The 14,722-nt window shown below is 34.3% G+C and overlaps 2 protein-coding genes across 6 annotated transcripts; one reads left to right on the top strand and one right to left on the bottom strand.

Annotated features, from left to right (window-relative positions):
- The first annotated feature begins 1,371 nt into the window (after positions 1-1,371).
- On the top strand, positions 1,372-11,097 carry LOC127250550 (phospholipase D zeta 1-like). 4 transcript variants are annotated; one of them, XM_051273884.1, is made up of 20 exons: positions 1,372-1,742; positions 2,532-2,633; positions 2,875-2,990; positions 3,087-3,228; positions 3,558-3,728; positions 4,427-4,600; positions 5,746-5,988; positions 6,072-6,188; positions 6,303-6,442; positions 6,558-6,707; positions 7,097-7,253; positions 7,336-7,866; positions 8,288-8,398; positions 8,644-8,790; positions 8,866-9,063; positions 9,471-9,572; positions 9,959-10,090; positions 10,171-10,236; positions 10,346-10,407; positions 10,626-11,097. In XM_051273884.1, the coding sequence occupies exons 1-20, from the start codon at positions 1,476-1,478 to the stop codon at positions 10,873-10,875; spliced, it is 3,378 nt and encodes a 1,125-aa protein (XP_051129841.1). In that variant the 5' UTR covers positions 1,372-1,475; the 3' UTR covers positions 10,876-11,097. The 4 variants fall into 4 exon arrangements, with proteins under 4 accessions (XP_051129841.1, XP_051129842.1, XP_051129843.1 ...); XM_051273885.1 differs by having other exon boundaries at positions 1,616-1,742; positions 2,880-2,990; XM_051273886.1 differs by lacking the exon at positions 1,372-1,742 and having other exon boundaries at positions 3,071-3,228.
- On the bottom strand, positions 11,090-12,374 carry LOC127250552 (extensin-3-like). 2 transcript variants are annotated; one of them, XM_051273889.1, is made up of 3 exons: positions 12,268-12,374; positions 12,075-12,159; positions 11,090-11,976 (listed from the first exon to the last, which is right to left on the bottom strand). In XM_051273889.1, exons 1-3 carry the CDS (start codon positions 12,271-12,273, stop codon positions 11,090-11,092), a joined length of 978 nt encoding a protein of 325 aa, XP_051129846.1. In that variant the 5' UTR covers positions 12,274-12,374. The 2 variants fall into 2 exon arrangements, with proteins under 2 accessions (XP_051129846.1, XP_051129845.1); XM_051273888.1 differs by lacking the exon at positions 12,268-12,374 and having other exon boundaries at positions 12,075-12,261.
- Between the last annotated feature and the right edge of the window lie 2,348 nt (positions 12,375-14,722).

The raw sequence follows: 14,722 nt of genomic DNA, 5'->3' as shown, positions 1-14,722 counted from the left end.
AAAATTACATCAACAATAATAAAAAAAATACAATATATATTCATATTAACACAAAATATATAATATGGGACAATGTTGATTTTTCAGCACACATAAAATATAAAAATAACATATGTTTTTATCATACACTGACATGTGTTGTTTGTAGATAAAAGTATGTGTTGTTTGTTCGTAATTATATTGTGTTCATAATTATAACATATGATATATATAAGAGTATTGTATGTGCTAAAATCAAACTGTAGCGAGACTATGCCATTTGTTGTTAGTTCATATGTTATATTTGTATTATGTTAATATAAATTGTGTGCTCTCAGAAGTAGTAATATCGAGAAAATTGCAAAAGATATCCCACACGTATACCTCATTATCACTTTTGTCCTGTATTTATCTCTTTGGCAAAATATATCCCACATGTTTTCAAAAGTCGCTATTTCTATCCTTTGACCGCGCGTAAGGGCTCGTTGTGTGAATTTCACGCGCGAGAAAAGGACATAAATAACGAGTTTTATAAATATGTGAGATATATTTTGCTAAAGAGATAAATACAAGACAAAAGTGATAATAGGGTATAAGTGTAGGATATTTTTTTGCAATTTACTTTAATAATATCATTTGTTTTTTGTTACTACGTTGTGTAATGTTCAGCACAGATTGAACACTACGGCTGCGGCCATATAATGTATATACATGATTTACTCACAAAAAGTTTATAAATTAATATAAAAAATAATCTTTTATATTACTGATACGATATTTCATACCTAACATGAAAAATAAATTTAAAACTAGTAAGTGAACCAACTTATTTTTTTTGTGTGCATAATTTGCATTTTAATGTAAATTTTAAATAATAAAAATTTGAATTAATTTAATATGATATAAATAATTACTGATATATTATAAATATAAATTAATTTTATTATAATACTTATGAGAAAAATAAAAAATAATTATTTTTTATTTATTATTATATTAGTAATTTATATAAAATTAAAATATTTTATTATTAGTGTGTGATTATTTTTATTATAATAAATAATTATACTTTTGAATATGCAAATAAAAATAATAAAAGAAAATTTTAAATAGAAAGAAAGTTTTTTTTTTTTTAAAAAAATAATAATAAATATAGAAAAATATATTTAACTTGGATATTTTTAGAAAAAGCTTCTTGAATGATAGTAACAAATTTGAATAAAATCTTACCAACAAAGAACAGAGTCATGCATATCACATATTAACCTTTGATTAAAACGCACGGCACTAGTTTCATGCGGGCGATCCATATCCGTATACCCGACCCGAATTTCAGAATCGAACTATAACCGTAACCTTGAAATCGAACGCGAGATATGAACAAACCTGAAATCGAATAAAGTTGATGTTCTTCTTCAGGTGCAAATCGAAGCTCTATCAGATCTTTCAATTTATATGTATGGTGTCATCTCGTTTTCCGATTAATTTTCTGTGTAATGTTTATGGCGTCCACCGAGCAATTGATGGGGGGCGGCGGCGGGGGGCCGAAGTACGTGCAGATGCAGACGGAGGTGCAGGCGCAATCAGAGTTGTTGTCGTCGATGACACCGTCCTCGGCTCATCAGAGGAATTCCTCCGCCTTCGAGCCTGCTCGGATTTTTGATGAGTTGCCCAACGCTGTAATAATCCAAGTTTCGCGCCCTGATGCCGGCGATATTAGCCCCATGCAACTGACTTACACGATTCAATGCCGGTATAAAGAGGTGCGAATTCATTATGAATTGCATATTGATGATTGTTCTGATGTGTTTGGGATTAGGTTTTTTATTGTTATATGACTGTTTGTTTTGTACGGATTGAATGTTCGCCTTAGGAATAATTTGAATTGAATTAGCACATTGGACGATTCAAATTTGGGGATGTTAGCTTCGGGTTAAGTGTATTGTGAATTTCTTACTATAGTATACAATCGGAAACATGTTAAGCATTCTAGAAAGATTAAATGCCATCGCTATGTTGAAAGGAGAATTTTTGGATCTGTGGAGTTAGCTCTGTAAAGAAATGATGATCCTTTCTGATTCATGTGGACATACATTTGCTTACCCTTTAAAATCATGGACTTTTTTCATTCTATTTTTCTCAAAAATCTTTTCATTTCGAAATCATGGACTTTTTTCATTTTATTTTTCCCGAAAATCTTTTCATTTTGAAATCATGGACTTGTTTCAATATCGTAAAACAATATTAAATGTGTATAAAATCAGACATGGTGGATTACTATCGAAGATTGAATTTCTAAGTGTGGAAGCATCATCTGTGTGATTAGAAAGATATTACCTCGACGGTTGTGGTACCCTAGTGCGAAGAGATGCATTTCAAAATTGTCATTATATTCACCGTTGTGTATTAACTATATTATCTTTAGGGAGCTATTAGCAACTCAGTTTGGTAACATGTTTATCTGCATGTTAGTGATTATTTTCCATTTTATTTGTGAATTTGAATTATCATCTAAATTGACGATGGCTACTCTTATCCTTTTTTTGTTTTAGTTCAAGTGGCAACTTGTGAAGAAAGCTTCACAAGTTTTTTATTTACACTTTGCTTTGAAGAGGCGAAAATTCATTGAGGAGATACATGAGAAACAGGAGCAGGTAATGCGCTCATATCGATAAGTTTTATTATGCTTCTGAACTATAATTAACTTAGTATTCCATTCGATATCCTATTGGAATGGTTCAATTTTGACTGTGCACATGCCTTGAAATTCCATAGATTTGTTATCATCCCCAGTATAATAACAAGTGGCATCTACCCTTCTACACATTTTAAATTTTGCCTGCACAGGCTAGTCTTATCTATTGATAATTTACACTTCATTCAATTGTTGGAAAGGTTAGAGAATGGCTTCAAAATTTAGGAATAGTGGACCACACGACAGTTTTACAGGATGAAGAAGAACCTGATGATGAAGCAGTTTTTCCGCGCAATGATGAGAGTTCTAAAAACAGGTGCTTCTTAGTCAAATTGCTTAGGCATTAAAAAGAGTGATACACATCCGTTACTGTTGTAATATTTACATACCTTACAGGTGCTTTTTTGTTCAGAGACGTTCCATCTAGTGCTGCATTTTCGCTCATACGGCCAGCGCTTGGAAGACAGTATTCAATGTCTGACCGAGCAAAGGGAGCTATGCAAGGATACTTGAAGCAGTTTCTCACCAATATAGACATTGTAAATTCCGAAGAGGCAAGGGCTAACTACTTTCCAGCCTTATTAATATCATATTTGGAATTCTAAGAACTAATCTGAATATTTTGTTTTCAATTTCAAATAAGAGAATGATCATGTTGAAAATGGACTTTAACTATACAGGAATGTCTCAATTGGCATTCCCTTTTAATCATATATTGATATTGAGTAGCAGTTATATCCATATTAGGTTCATTATTACTGTTTTAAACTGATATCTGTACCCAACAAAATAACCAAAATGGTTGGCTCCATTTGGTGCACTCTCTAGGTATTGAAACTTTTTCCGTTCTCTTATTTCATGTTGAAATTCTGTGCTTTTGTAGGTTTGCAGGTTTCTGGAAGTTTCAACTTTATCCTTTTTACCAGAGTATGGTCCTAAGCTAAAGGAAGATTATGTTATGGTGAACCATTTACCAACGATTCTCAACGATGCTGATGATAGAAAATGTTGCTCATGTCAATGGTTCAGCTGTTGTAGAGATAACTGGCAAAAGGTATGGTCGCGTTCCTAAACAGTTATTTTAGAAAATGTAAATAGTTTCCATTGTGCTTGCATTGCTTTATTGTTATCTTTTTATCTTTCTCTTTCTCTTCTTATTTTCTTTTGGGGATATCTATGAGTATACAATCTTCTGTTATCACACTCATTATCATTCAAATATGATCTCCCCCATGTCCTTTCATGTATCTACTTCTTATTACTCAGTGGCTACTGCTGTTTTCCACTCTGTTTATCTTCAAAAATTAATTCTCCCTGACCACACCTTTTACGGATCATTGAATCAATATTCAATAGCAATAAACCAGTTTGAAGAGGCTCATGATGGTTAACTGCTTGCCTGCTCTGTGTCCATAACTTTGCTTTTCTTGCTCCTGCTCCTGCTCATACTTTTGTTTGTTGTTTTACTTATTTGTAGAAGCAATAAAGGAATTCCATTCCTATATGAGTAGTTATTATGTTCTGCAGTGGACAGAAGTATAAAACTTATCATTGTTGTAATGGTTCATTATTTATCAGTTGATAATCATTTTATCCGAAATGATATCTTATACTGAATGAAGTTTGTTAGACCAGTTTTTAATTCTTCTTAACAAAGGCTTATACTATTGTTTAATTAATATAAAATCTTAAGCATTGTGCAAATTGCAGCTACTACTGAAATTGATGTATGCTGTTTTGGATAATATGCAGGTTTGGGCTGTATTGAAACCTGGATTTTTGGCCATTCTTAAAGACCCTTTTGATCCAAAGCCTTTAGATATAATTGTATTTGATGTTCTTCCAGCCTCCGACAGAAATGGAGATGGCCAAGTACCCTTGGCTAAAGAAGTGAGTGATCACAATCCTTTGCGGCATTATTTCAGGGTAAGTTATGCGTGAGCCATTTTCTTGGAGAATTCTCTATTTAGCACTGCTTGTTCATCCAACTAGTGGAGTGATGTCCAATGTCCTTATAATGTGCACTGGGCCTCATACGTACTCAAGCTCAATTATCTAAGCATGTGAAACCTCAGTTGCTGAGGTCCAGTAAATGGTCCCTTCATACAGTAGTTATCAGCAGAGGTTAATTGGCAACAATTATGTATGCCTCTAGTGGTTAGTCATGTACACTACACACAGAGTACCGTTTTAGCCTAAGACAGAATTGCTGCTTTTCTGGTTTCTCTAATCACAACTGTTGTTCATATGGAAGCTTAGATGTAAAACTTCAAACTATGGGATTTTACTTCTTTGCTTTGCTCATTGTACCTGGGTTTTGGGCTGAGGCGGATCCATCATATAACTAGTGGGATTACAGGATCCCACTTGAATATATTATATAACTATATATTTATTAATTATTTAATATTTTTTCTCAATCTAAATACCTAAATAGCAAATTTTACCCACAAATTCCTTCTTAGAATTATATCAAAAAAGTCGAATTAGATTTTTTTAAAAAAGTATTTAGTTATATAATTTATTAATGTTATACTCTATCCAAACTTCAATTTCTTTTACTCTACTTTCATTCTATACTTCTGTATTCAAAAGACAGCACGACAACATATCAATTTGGGTATCAATTTGGTGATTTCTTCGTTTGGAATGTAATTCTCCAAGTCAAACTCATTTCTTCTTCAAACTCATCCCTTCTTCCTTCTTCGTTTGGATTGTAACTTTAGGTATTGATGCATGAAGATTGTTGATATGAAGATTGTTGTTATTAGAGTCACAAGTGTCTGAAATATTACAGCTTGAGTATAATTGTCACGCTTAAGAGACAATTGTAATTTATTTCTTTTATGTTGTAAATGATAATTTAATAAATTGTACACCGATTCAAGAAAGTAGTTGGATCCGCCACTGTTTTGAGTATAATACTTGACTATGAGCATTTAAGTGATTTTTGTAGTTTAAACTGTAAACGGCAATGTCAGTAATAAATGAAGACTTGCTAGAATGTAAGATTTCCTTAACTCATAGTGTATATTTGAGAAACTTTAAAAGATATTGGATTCATATGACAGGTGACTTCTGGTACTCGTAGTGTAATGCTCAGAGCCAAAAGTGATGAAAAAGCAAAAAATTGGGTTGCTGCAATCAATGATGCTGGTCTTCGACCACCTGAAGGTTGGTGTCATTCTCATCGATTTGGCTCTTTTGCTCCTCCCCGAGGTTTAACTGAAGATGGTAGTGAGGCTCAATGGTTTGTGGATGGTTGTGCTGCATTTGAAGCTATTGCTTTGGCCATTGAGGAAGCCAAGTCAGAGGTCAGTTTCACCAATTTTAAGTAACCATGATTTGTATAATTGAATACAAGTTACAGTGACCAATTATCAGATCTTCGATGCAGATATTTATATGTGGGTGGTGGGTATGCCCAGAACTATACATGCAGCGTCCATTTCAGGAACATAAATCCTTTCGTCTTGATTATTTGCTGGAATCTAAAGCCAAGCAAGGTGTTCAGGTAATTCCATGTAAAGAATCTATTAATTATGTTTCATTGCATCATATGAATGACCTTTTTTTTCCGGGTTTAACTTGAGTGCTTGGTAGTTCTTGATTTATATTATCTATCTAGGTATATGTTCTTCTGTACAAAGAGGTTGCCCTAGCTCTCAAAATTAATAGTGTCTATAGCAAAAGAAGGCTTCTAGGCATCCATGAAAATATCAGAGTGCTTCGCTATCCTGACCACTTTTCTACAGGCGTCTATCTATGGTATGCTTTGTATCATAAATGAAAATCATTTTATTATGTTGATAGAATTTGGTACCAGAAATGGTTTTAATATTATTATTATTATTTTACATGTGCTGATTTTTCTGGTGCATAGGTCTCACCACGAAAAAATTGTTATTGTGGATCATCAAATATGTTTTATTGGAGGGCTCGATCTGTGCTTTGGTCGTTATGATTCTCCTGAGCACAAAGTGGGTGATCATCCATCTCGAATATGGCCAGGCAAGGATTATTACAATCCGAGGTGTGTGAGTACATGTTTTAGATGGGATACATTAGAATATGATATGACATCAATTGGGTGTAATCAAATCTCTAATTCTCTAGTAAAACACAAACATCTAGTAGCTGATTCTTTAAACATTTCATCTATCCCACTGGCATGGGCCACTTAGGTATTTTGAGTCCTAGGAGCTGTGTTTTTCTTTAGTTGCACAGATGATCATGGAACTTCTGTTATTATCTATTCTTACTAAAATTTAAATCACAAACAGTTGTTGTACAGCATTCCTCATCACGTACCCGGATAGTTGTTAGTTGCTGGAGTATTTTTATGTGTTGCCACAATACTTTTACTCTTTGCGATTATTTTCAATCTAATTTTAAACCGCTCGACTTGTTACTAAATTGTAGGGAATCAGAACCCAATTCATGGGAGGACACAATGAAGGATGAGTTAGATCGACTGAAATATCCTCGCATGCCTTGGCATGATGTTCATTGTGCCCTTTGGGGGGCCCCTTGCCGTGATGTGGCTCGGCATTTTGTGCAGAGATGGAACTATGCAAAGGTTGAACATTTTCTGCTGTGGACTTTTGAATAAAATTTATCTTGGAATTCCTTTTTGCTTATTTTTCATATGTGATCTCCAGAGAAGTAAGGCTCCAAACGAACATACAATTCCGCTGCTATTGCCTCAGCATCACATGGTTATTCCTCATTATTTGGGAAAAAGCAGAGAGATAGAAATTTCTGGTAACAATGATTATAGCAATCATAATGACATTACAAGAAGTGGCTCTCTGCACTGTTCCTCATCATTCCAAGACGTCCCTTTGCTGATGCCTCAAGATGCCGATTGTCCTGATTCAGCAAAGATAGTCCCAAAAGTAAATGTATCAAGCCCATTGCATGATCTTCAGGATCAATCAGGACGATCTAGCAAGAGTTCTTTCTTTTTCAATAAAAGCAAAAATGACCCATTGATCCAAGATATGCCCATGAGGGATTTTGGGGATGATCCTGACACCTTGGATTCTTCTAGTGAGTTTTCTTCCCATGTGATGCATCCTGATTTCGAAGTTCCCGAAAAGGAATGGATGGAAACACAGGAGCAAGGTGCTGAAGTTGTTTCTTCTGATGAAGTTGGGCAAGTTGGTCCTCGTGTTTCTTGTCACTGTCAGGTGAATTTAAAGCCCTATGATCCTTAACGTGACATAAATTTATTTACTTTCAAGTCTGATATGTAGCTGGTCTGTCTGGTAGGTGTGTCCTGCACAAGGGGCTCTATCACCTATCTATGGTAGGTCAGTAGATGAATTTTGATCTATCGAAGCCTATTTACATGTATAGCTATCCGATCGTGTCATTTGTAGTACTAATTTATATGCGTAAATATAGGATAGGTGACGATACCCCATGTGCAGGATAAAACTATCACATGGATCAACTTGTGGGTTTTATGAGTTTTATGAAACCCACTTTGTTATTATTATATGGTGCTTTACTATTTAATTGCTTTCAGCAAAGGTAACAATTGATGTCCTTTGCTTGCAAATTTGAATTTTCATTTCACATGGATGAACTATGATCTGTGATTCTCAGATTATACGGAGTGTTAGCCAGTGGTCAGCAGGCACAAGCCAGACTGAAGAAAGTATTCACAATGCATATTGTTCACTCATCGATAAAGCAGAGCATTATGTCTACATTGAGGTTTGTTGTCATCGTTTGCTTCTGAAGTGTTGAAATCTGCTAAATTTACCTTGTGGGGTTAATTTTTGTGCAATTACTGTAAACAAGTTGAAATTCCATTTATATAAAATTGGTATAAAGATAAATGAACAGAAGACATGTTGATTGTAAACAGAAGTAGAGTGACATCTTTGTAATGTAGTTCCCAAAGCATTAAACTTTAGTCACATTTTAACATGCACTTTTGTAATGTTTTTCTTTTCCAGAATCAGTTCTTCATCTCTGGTTTATCAGGTGATGAGATGATTCAGAATCGTGTTTTAGATGCATTGTGTAGGCGTATTATGCGAGCACACAATGAAAACAAGTGTTTCAGGGTTATTATTGTCATACCTCTTCTACCAGGTTTCCAGGTACTGCCATTTCTGCTATGCCATAGCTGTTTTCAATGGTTCTTGGTATACTTTTACCTTGTTATATTTTAACAGGGAGGTGTCGATGATTCTGGTGCTGCATCTGTGAGAGCCATTATGCACTGGCAATATCGGACAATAAGCAGAGGACCTAATTCAATACTTCATAAACTCCAAAACCTTGTTGGCCCCAGAATGCATGATTATATATCCTTTTATGGTCTCAGAGCTTATGGTCCACTTTTTGATGGGGGCCCTGTTGCCACTAGTCAGGTAAGCATACATGTTCTTCTTGTACAAATATTCATATTCAGTCCTGTTCTTTGATCAACAATATTGAATTTTGAATTGTAGCCCTTCTCCGCACTGCCTCTTTAGTAACTTGAGGCTCGATTTGGTAGATAGTAGAATTGTCTCTTTTCTATTATATTTTTCATTATGCCTCAGTTTTTCATCAGAGAATCAAGACAGTACATTGTCCTTTGCATGGTAATAGTTCTCCAACTACATGAAAATTTTCTTCTCATATATTGTGTATATATATCTTTTGCCATTTGATGACGTTTCTTTTTGTGGAACTTTTTCCTGTTTTTGGGTATGCGAACTTATTATTGTTCATTGACGATGTTTTTTCTTAAAGCTATAGAATTTGGGCGTATAATTCTTTTATGTTCTCTCAGGTGTATGTTCATAGCAAGATCATGATTATCGATGACCGTACAACATTGGTCGGCTCTGCTAATGTTAATGACAGAAGTTTGCTTGGATCCAGAGATTCTGAGGTATCATCTAAATTATTTCTTGAATTATTACCGTTATTTTTGTACTCTTCGTAATATGAAATATACTCTTTTAACCTTCCTTTGGACATATCACATGCACATCGTTTAAATTCATCTAAAATGAATGAATGGAATGGAGGGAAACCTGATACGAGCACACTAACTATTCTTATCATCACTGAGTACAATGGAAACTTGTCGTTTATTAAGACAATTTTGTTTGCATGAAGGTTGTTCTAAGTTGTCGGAACTATGTATCATAATGTCCATTCATTCATTACCACCATCTTTGATAACTATCATCATATTGCACCTCCTTTCTGAAACAGATCAAATTATTGGCTTTACTGTCTATGGCTTGATGTAACTGAATTCTTTTTATTCAGATTGGAGCAGTGATTGAGGACAAAGAATTTGTCGATTCGGTGATAGATGGGAAGCCTTGGAAAGCTGGGAAATTTGCGTTGAGTCTTCGACTTTCTCTGTGGTCTGAACACCTCGGCCTTCATCCCAGAGAGGTATTTTTCCTATTGGCTATACTCTAATTCTGTCCGTAAAATCTTATCGAAATTGACAAATTATATTTGAATTCATTTAGGTCAATCAAATTGAAGACCCTGTGATTGATTCAACCTACAAGGATTTGTGGATGGCAACAGCAAAGGTACACAAACTTTCGGATCGTGTCTCTACTCTGTGTTTATTACTCAACTTCATCAATCAAAATTCAATATTATCAACTCAATTTCTTCATTCAAACTCATTGCCGGCAGACAAATACCATGATCTATCAAGATGTCTTTGCCTGTATTCCGAACGATCTAATACATACACGGTATGCCCCTTCATTTCCATTTCTATTCTCAAGTACCGATGTTAATCAATTTGAACTGCTCGAAAACTCTATGTGGATCTGCTTGTTAAGGTCTAAACTCGATACATTCATTTTATTAAACAAGTCGAGTTCAAATTTGACAAATACTAGAGTGATGCACTACATGTAGACACTCAATACAACTTAGCTTATCTCGACCTGATTTTTTGTCTCTCCAGGGCGTCGCTTCGACAATGCATGAGCTTGAGGAGGGAAAAGCTCAGCCACACAACTACCGATTTATGCATAGCCCCAAACAAGCTGGAAACCTTCCAAAACGGAGAAGTCTCCGGCGCAGACCCTGCGGAAAGGTTAGAATCCATAAATGGACATCTTGTTTCGTTCCCTCTCGACTTCATGTGCAAGGAAGATTTACGACCCGTGTTCAAGGAAAGCGAATACTATGCATCCTCTCAAGTCTTCCATTGATGATTTCGATCCATCCGAACCGCCATCGACAGATGAAATCAGTAGAGGTAAAAATGGTTAAATCTTGTTTCATTTATTTTTAAGGTTGTAGGCTGTGTAGTAAATAAAAATGATCGATATATTTGGTTCTTATGTTTTTTTGAAGATGCAATAGGCAAAAATAACAAATAAACCTTGTAATAGTAGTAGTAGTATCTTATCGAATCTTTGGGACTTAGACAATTCTGCAAGCGTTAGGATTCTCCTCACTGAACATCGACGTGATATTGCCACCGCCGCCGCCGCCGTTGTTTCCGCTGTAGTAAAGCGGCGGGCTGTAATTTTCGACCATATTGTAATGCGAATATCCTCGCGGCGACTGAGGGTATGCGTATTCGGTTGGTGTATATGACGGCTCTCCTCGGATTTCTTGTCTGCTGTAATAATGTATCGGCTGAGGTGGTTGCAGTGGCATTCCTGCGCTGCTATAATAAGTGTGGTTTTGGTACTCCGACGGGTTGTAGTAATGTGAGTAAGGTGGCGGCGGCGACGGTGGTGGCAGTGGTGGCGGTCGATGGGGATATGCGTACTCGGTTACGTACGGCGATGGCTTGTATGCATTGTAGCTATGGGTGACTTGAATTGGTCGAGGTGGTTGCGGCGGCTCGACTCGGGTTTGCGGGCTGTTCCGTTGCGCGGTGTTCCCTCGATGGAAGTATTGATCGTAGGCGTAGTCGGGAGGGTGGTGGTACACGACGTGAATTTGTTCGAGGCTTTTTCGAGGTTTAGCTTGGCTCGTCTCGTCGTTAGGCTCGGGCACCGCGGTATCGTCCGCCTGCGACGGGGCTTCGTGATTTTGTTCGTTTTCTTGTGACGGCACTTGTGTGTTGTTTTGTTGATGTTCGTCGGCGGACTCTGGCTCTGGCTCTGGTTTTGGTTCTGTTTCTGATTCTGGCTCTGGTTCTAACTTTGATTGAGTTGCCTCGTCGGATGGCTCAGTATGCAAACATATAACCGCCGTTTTTCTAGTTTTCTTGATCGCCTTGACGATATCGGATGGATCGGCCCATCCGACTACCGTCACCTTTTGTTGAGGGAGATCGATGTAGAGATCGGATATACCTAAAAAAATTCAAAAAAAGCTTAATTTTTGTGAGAGACACGAAACAAGAACACGAACACAAACATGGGCATAGCGACAACGCATTGTCATAACTAACCGGCTACGCCGTGTAAGGATTTCTTGATCTTTTGCACGCACCCGTTGCAATCCAATCTCACCCGAATCTCGGTAACTCTAGGATTCTTCGACATTTCGAAAACAAAACAAAAACTTGAAGTTAGATTAAGAAGTGTGTGTTGGTGTTAGAATTTTTTTTTTTTTTTTTTGAAATTTGTTTGCTTGAAACGTACCTCCATTGTTGAAACCTTGGAAAGTTTTTGCTACGAAGAATAGAGTTTAATGAATGGTTTTGAAGAAAAGAAGAGATGATCGATGAAAAAGGGATGGAGAATCATCTATGGTTGGCATCCATTTGTTGATGGAGAAGGAATATTTAAAGGCTCTTTTTGTGTTTAGTTCTTTTCACAAAGAAAATTAAATAATTTGGGATATATTTTTTTAATTTTTTTTAAAAAATAATAAGGTGAAAATTGGACGGATACAAGGTTTTACTTAGAAAAATAAGTGTCAATATTTAGTTCTCGATGTTCATTTTTTTATTTAAAAAAAAAAAGAAGTTTGTAGCGTATCCGCATCACTTTCTTTTTTGAAATTGATTTACTTTTCTTTTCTTTTTTTCTCTTTCTTTTCAATAGAGATGAGTTAAAAATTTGTAACGATTATAGTATTAGATAGCGATCAGTGATAAATTATATACGTGCCGGATTAGCTATGGGAGTGGGGATCTTCTTTGGACCTTAGAATTCATCGGGAGGTAAAGAAAATATGCTTTTATCTTTGATCTTTATCTCAGGTAAGTTGATAAGATTTTATGCAATAAAAGTAAAATTACCTACTTCATCCGTCTCATAATAACGTATTCATTTACTTTTTGGTGTCTTATAATACTAATACAATGACATTTGTATAAAAATAAAGAGAAAATGACAAAAATACTTATATTGGTGTCTTATAATACTAATACAATGACATTTGTATAAAAATTTATACAAATATAAGGATATTTTCAATGTTAAGTACAGTGACGCAAAAGACAAATATATACTTTGTTATGGGACGGAGAGACTATGTCATTTTATATAAAAGGGTAAACTGTTTTTTTAGTCCCGGAACTTGACCCATTTATCATTTTAGTTCCGTAAGTGGAGCCTGTCGCAAACTAGTCACATGAGTGAAAAATTTTCGTTGTTTTAGTCCTCCTGCGCCGGAGACGCCCGCGTGGCTCGCCGGAGGTGACGTGTCCGCCAGGTGTCCCGCCAGGTCAGCGACACCTGGCGGACACATGGATTTATTATTTTTTTTAAATTTTTTTTTGCGACAGGCTCCACTTACGGGACTAAAATGATAAGGGGTCCAGTTACGAAACTAAAAAAATAGTTTACCCTATATAAAATTAAGGGTTCTATTTTTCAGTTTGATTTTTATTTATAAATTGTTTAACTATCACAATTTCTAATTAAAAAAAAAAAAAAATTATAGTATTTCACCACACAAAATATTATATTCAAATAAAAATTTACAATTGAATTGTTGTTTCTTTGGATTTGATTTAAAAAGATTTAATTTAAATTTTTTGTATTTAAATAATATTTGATGTGATATTTTTTTTTTTGAAAAAATATGAAATTCAAATAGTAAAATTCGATAATAATGTTTATAAAAATACATTTTTGGTAATATTTTTTAGCATTTGAAAAACGAAATGTATAATTACTCCAAGCAAATTGATGTAATTGGGAATCTTCATTTCAATGATATTTTGATAACAAGGATTGATGCAATTAATCATTTTATATGCTTCCTCTCTCCTTTAACAATTTATCAATTTTTTTATTTTGATCCGTCTCATAACAAAATCTCTATTTTTTTTTTTTAATAATTGTACTATCTATCTAATATTACAAATATCCTTTTAATATATTACACAAATGTCATTGCCTTTGTATCATACAATACTAATATGATTAATTTAGTCTTTTTACCTTTATTTCTACTTTATTTCAATATAATACTAATATTTTTAAAACTCTGTGTAAAAAATAAATGGATATATAGATATAGGACGGGTGGAGTATAAATATATATATATATATGTGTGTGTTTTAGTTTTAAATAAAAAACCATAATTTTATATTCACTTTTGTGATAAAATATCATTTTAGTATATGAAGCAAGTTATTGTTTTTAGTTAAAATCATAACTAAAAGGACTTGTTCAAATATTAACAAATTAAATTATAATTGAAATATAATAGCAATTTAATTATGAACAGTTGAATGTATTTGTTTTTTTAAAATCAATTTTAATTAAACCTTTGAATATAATTTTTATAAAACTTAAAATATATAAAAATTTTGGTTACATTTTTTTAGCTGTGGTATGAATATATATGGTGTGTTTGGCGATTAGCCGATAGCTCTTAGCTGATTCGATTAGTTGTTAGCGATTAGCTGATTCAATTAGCTGGTTTGATTGGCTGATTCGATTAACTATTTGTATTAAAGTGTTCGGTAAAATAGCGGTTTGATATTAGCTGTTTATACTTAAAAGGACAATTAAAGACATTTTCTATGTAATTTTCAATATATTTACTTGAGTTTTTTCGAATGGTATACTTTTTTAGAATTTTATTATTAATTTTAAAAATTAGAAAATTTTATTAAGATATTTATTTTTATTATTTTT

The sequence above is a fragment of the Andrographis paniculata genome, unplaced genomic scaffold, assembly GCF_009805555.1.
Source record: "Andrographis paniculata isolate CXL003 unplaced genomic scaffold, ASM980555v1 Contig37END, whole genome shotgun sequence".
NCBI lineage: Eukaryota > Viridiplantae > Streptophyta > Magnoliopsida > Lamiales > Acanthaceae > Andrographis > Andrographis paniculata.
Note: the sequence above shows the minus strand (reverse complement) of the source record. Positions and strands in the feature narration are given on the sequence as shown.

Bases quoted from the DNA above. Each gene is read 5' to 3' on its own strand.
- LOC127250552 (XM_051273888.1), bottom strand. From the start codon at position 12,168: ATGTCGAAGAATCCTAGAGTTACCGAGATTCGGGTGAGATTGGATTGC. The intron at 11,977-12,074 runs GTTAGTTATGAC...GAATTTTTTTAG, and splicing joins ATCCTTACACGGCGTAGCCG to GTATATCCGATCTCTACATC.
- LOC127250550 (XM_051273884.1), top strand. From the start codon at position 1,476: ATGTTTATGGCGTCCACCGAGCAATTGATGGGGGGCGGCGGCGGGGGG. The intron at 8,791-8,865 runs GTACTGCCATTT...ATATTTTAACAG, and splicing joins CTCTTCTACCAGGTTTCCAG to GGAGGTGTCGATGATTCTGG. The intron at 9,064-9,470 runs GTAAGCATACAT...ATGTTCTCTCAG, and splicing joins GCCCTGTTGCCACTAGTCAG to GTGTATGTTCATAGCAAGAT.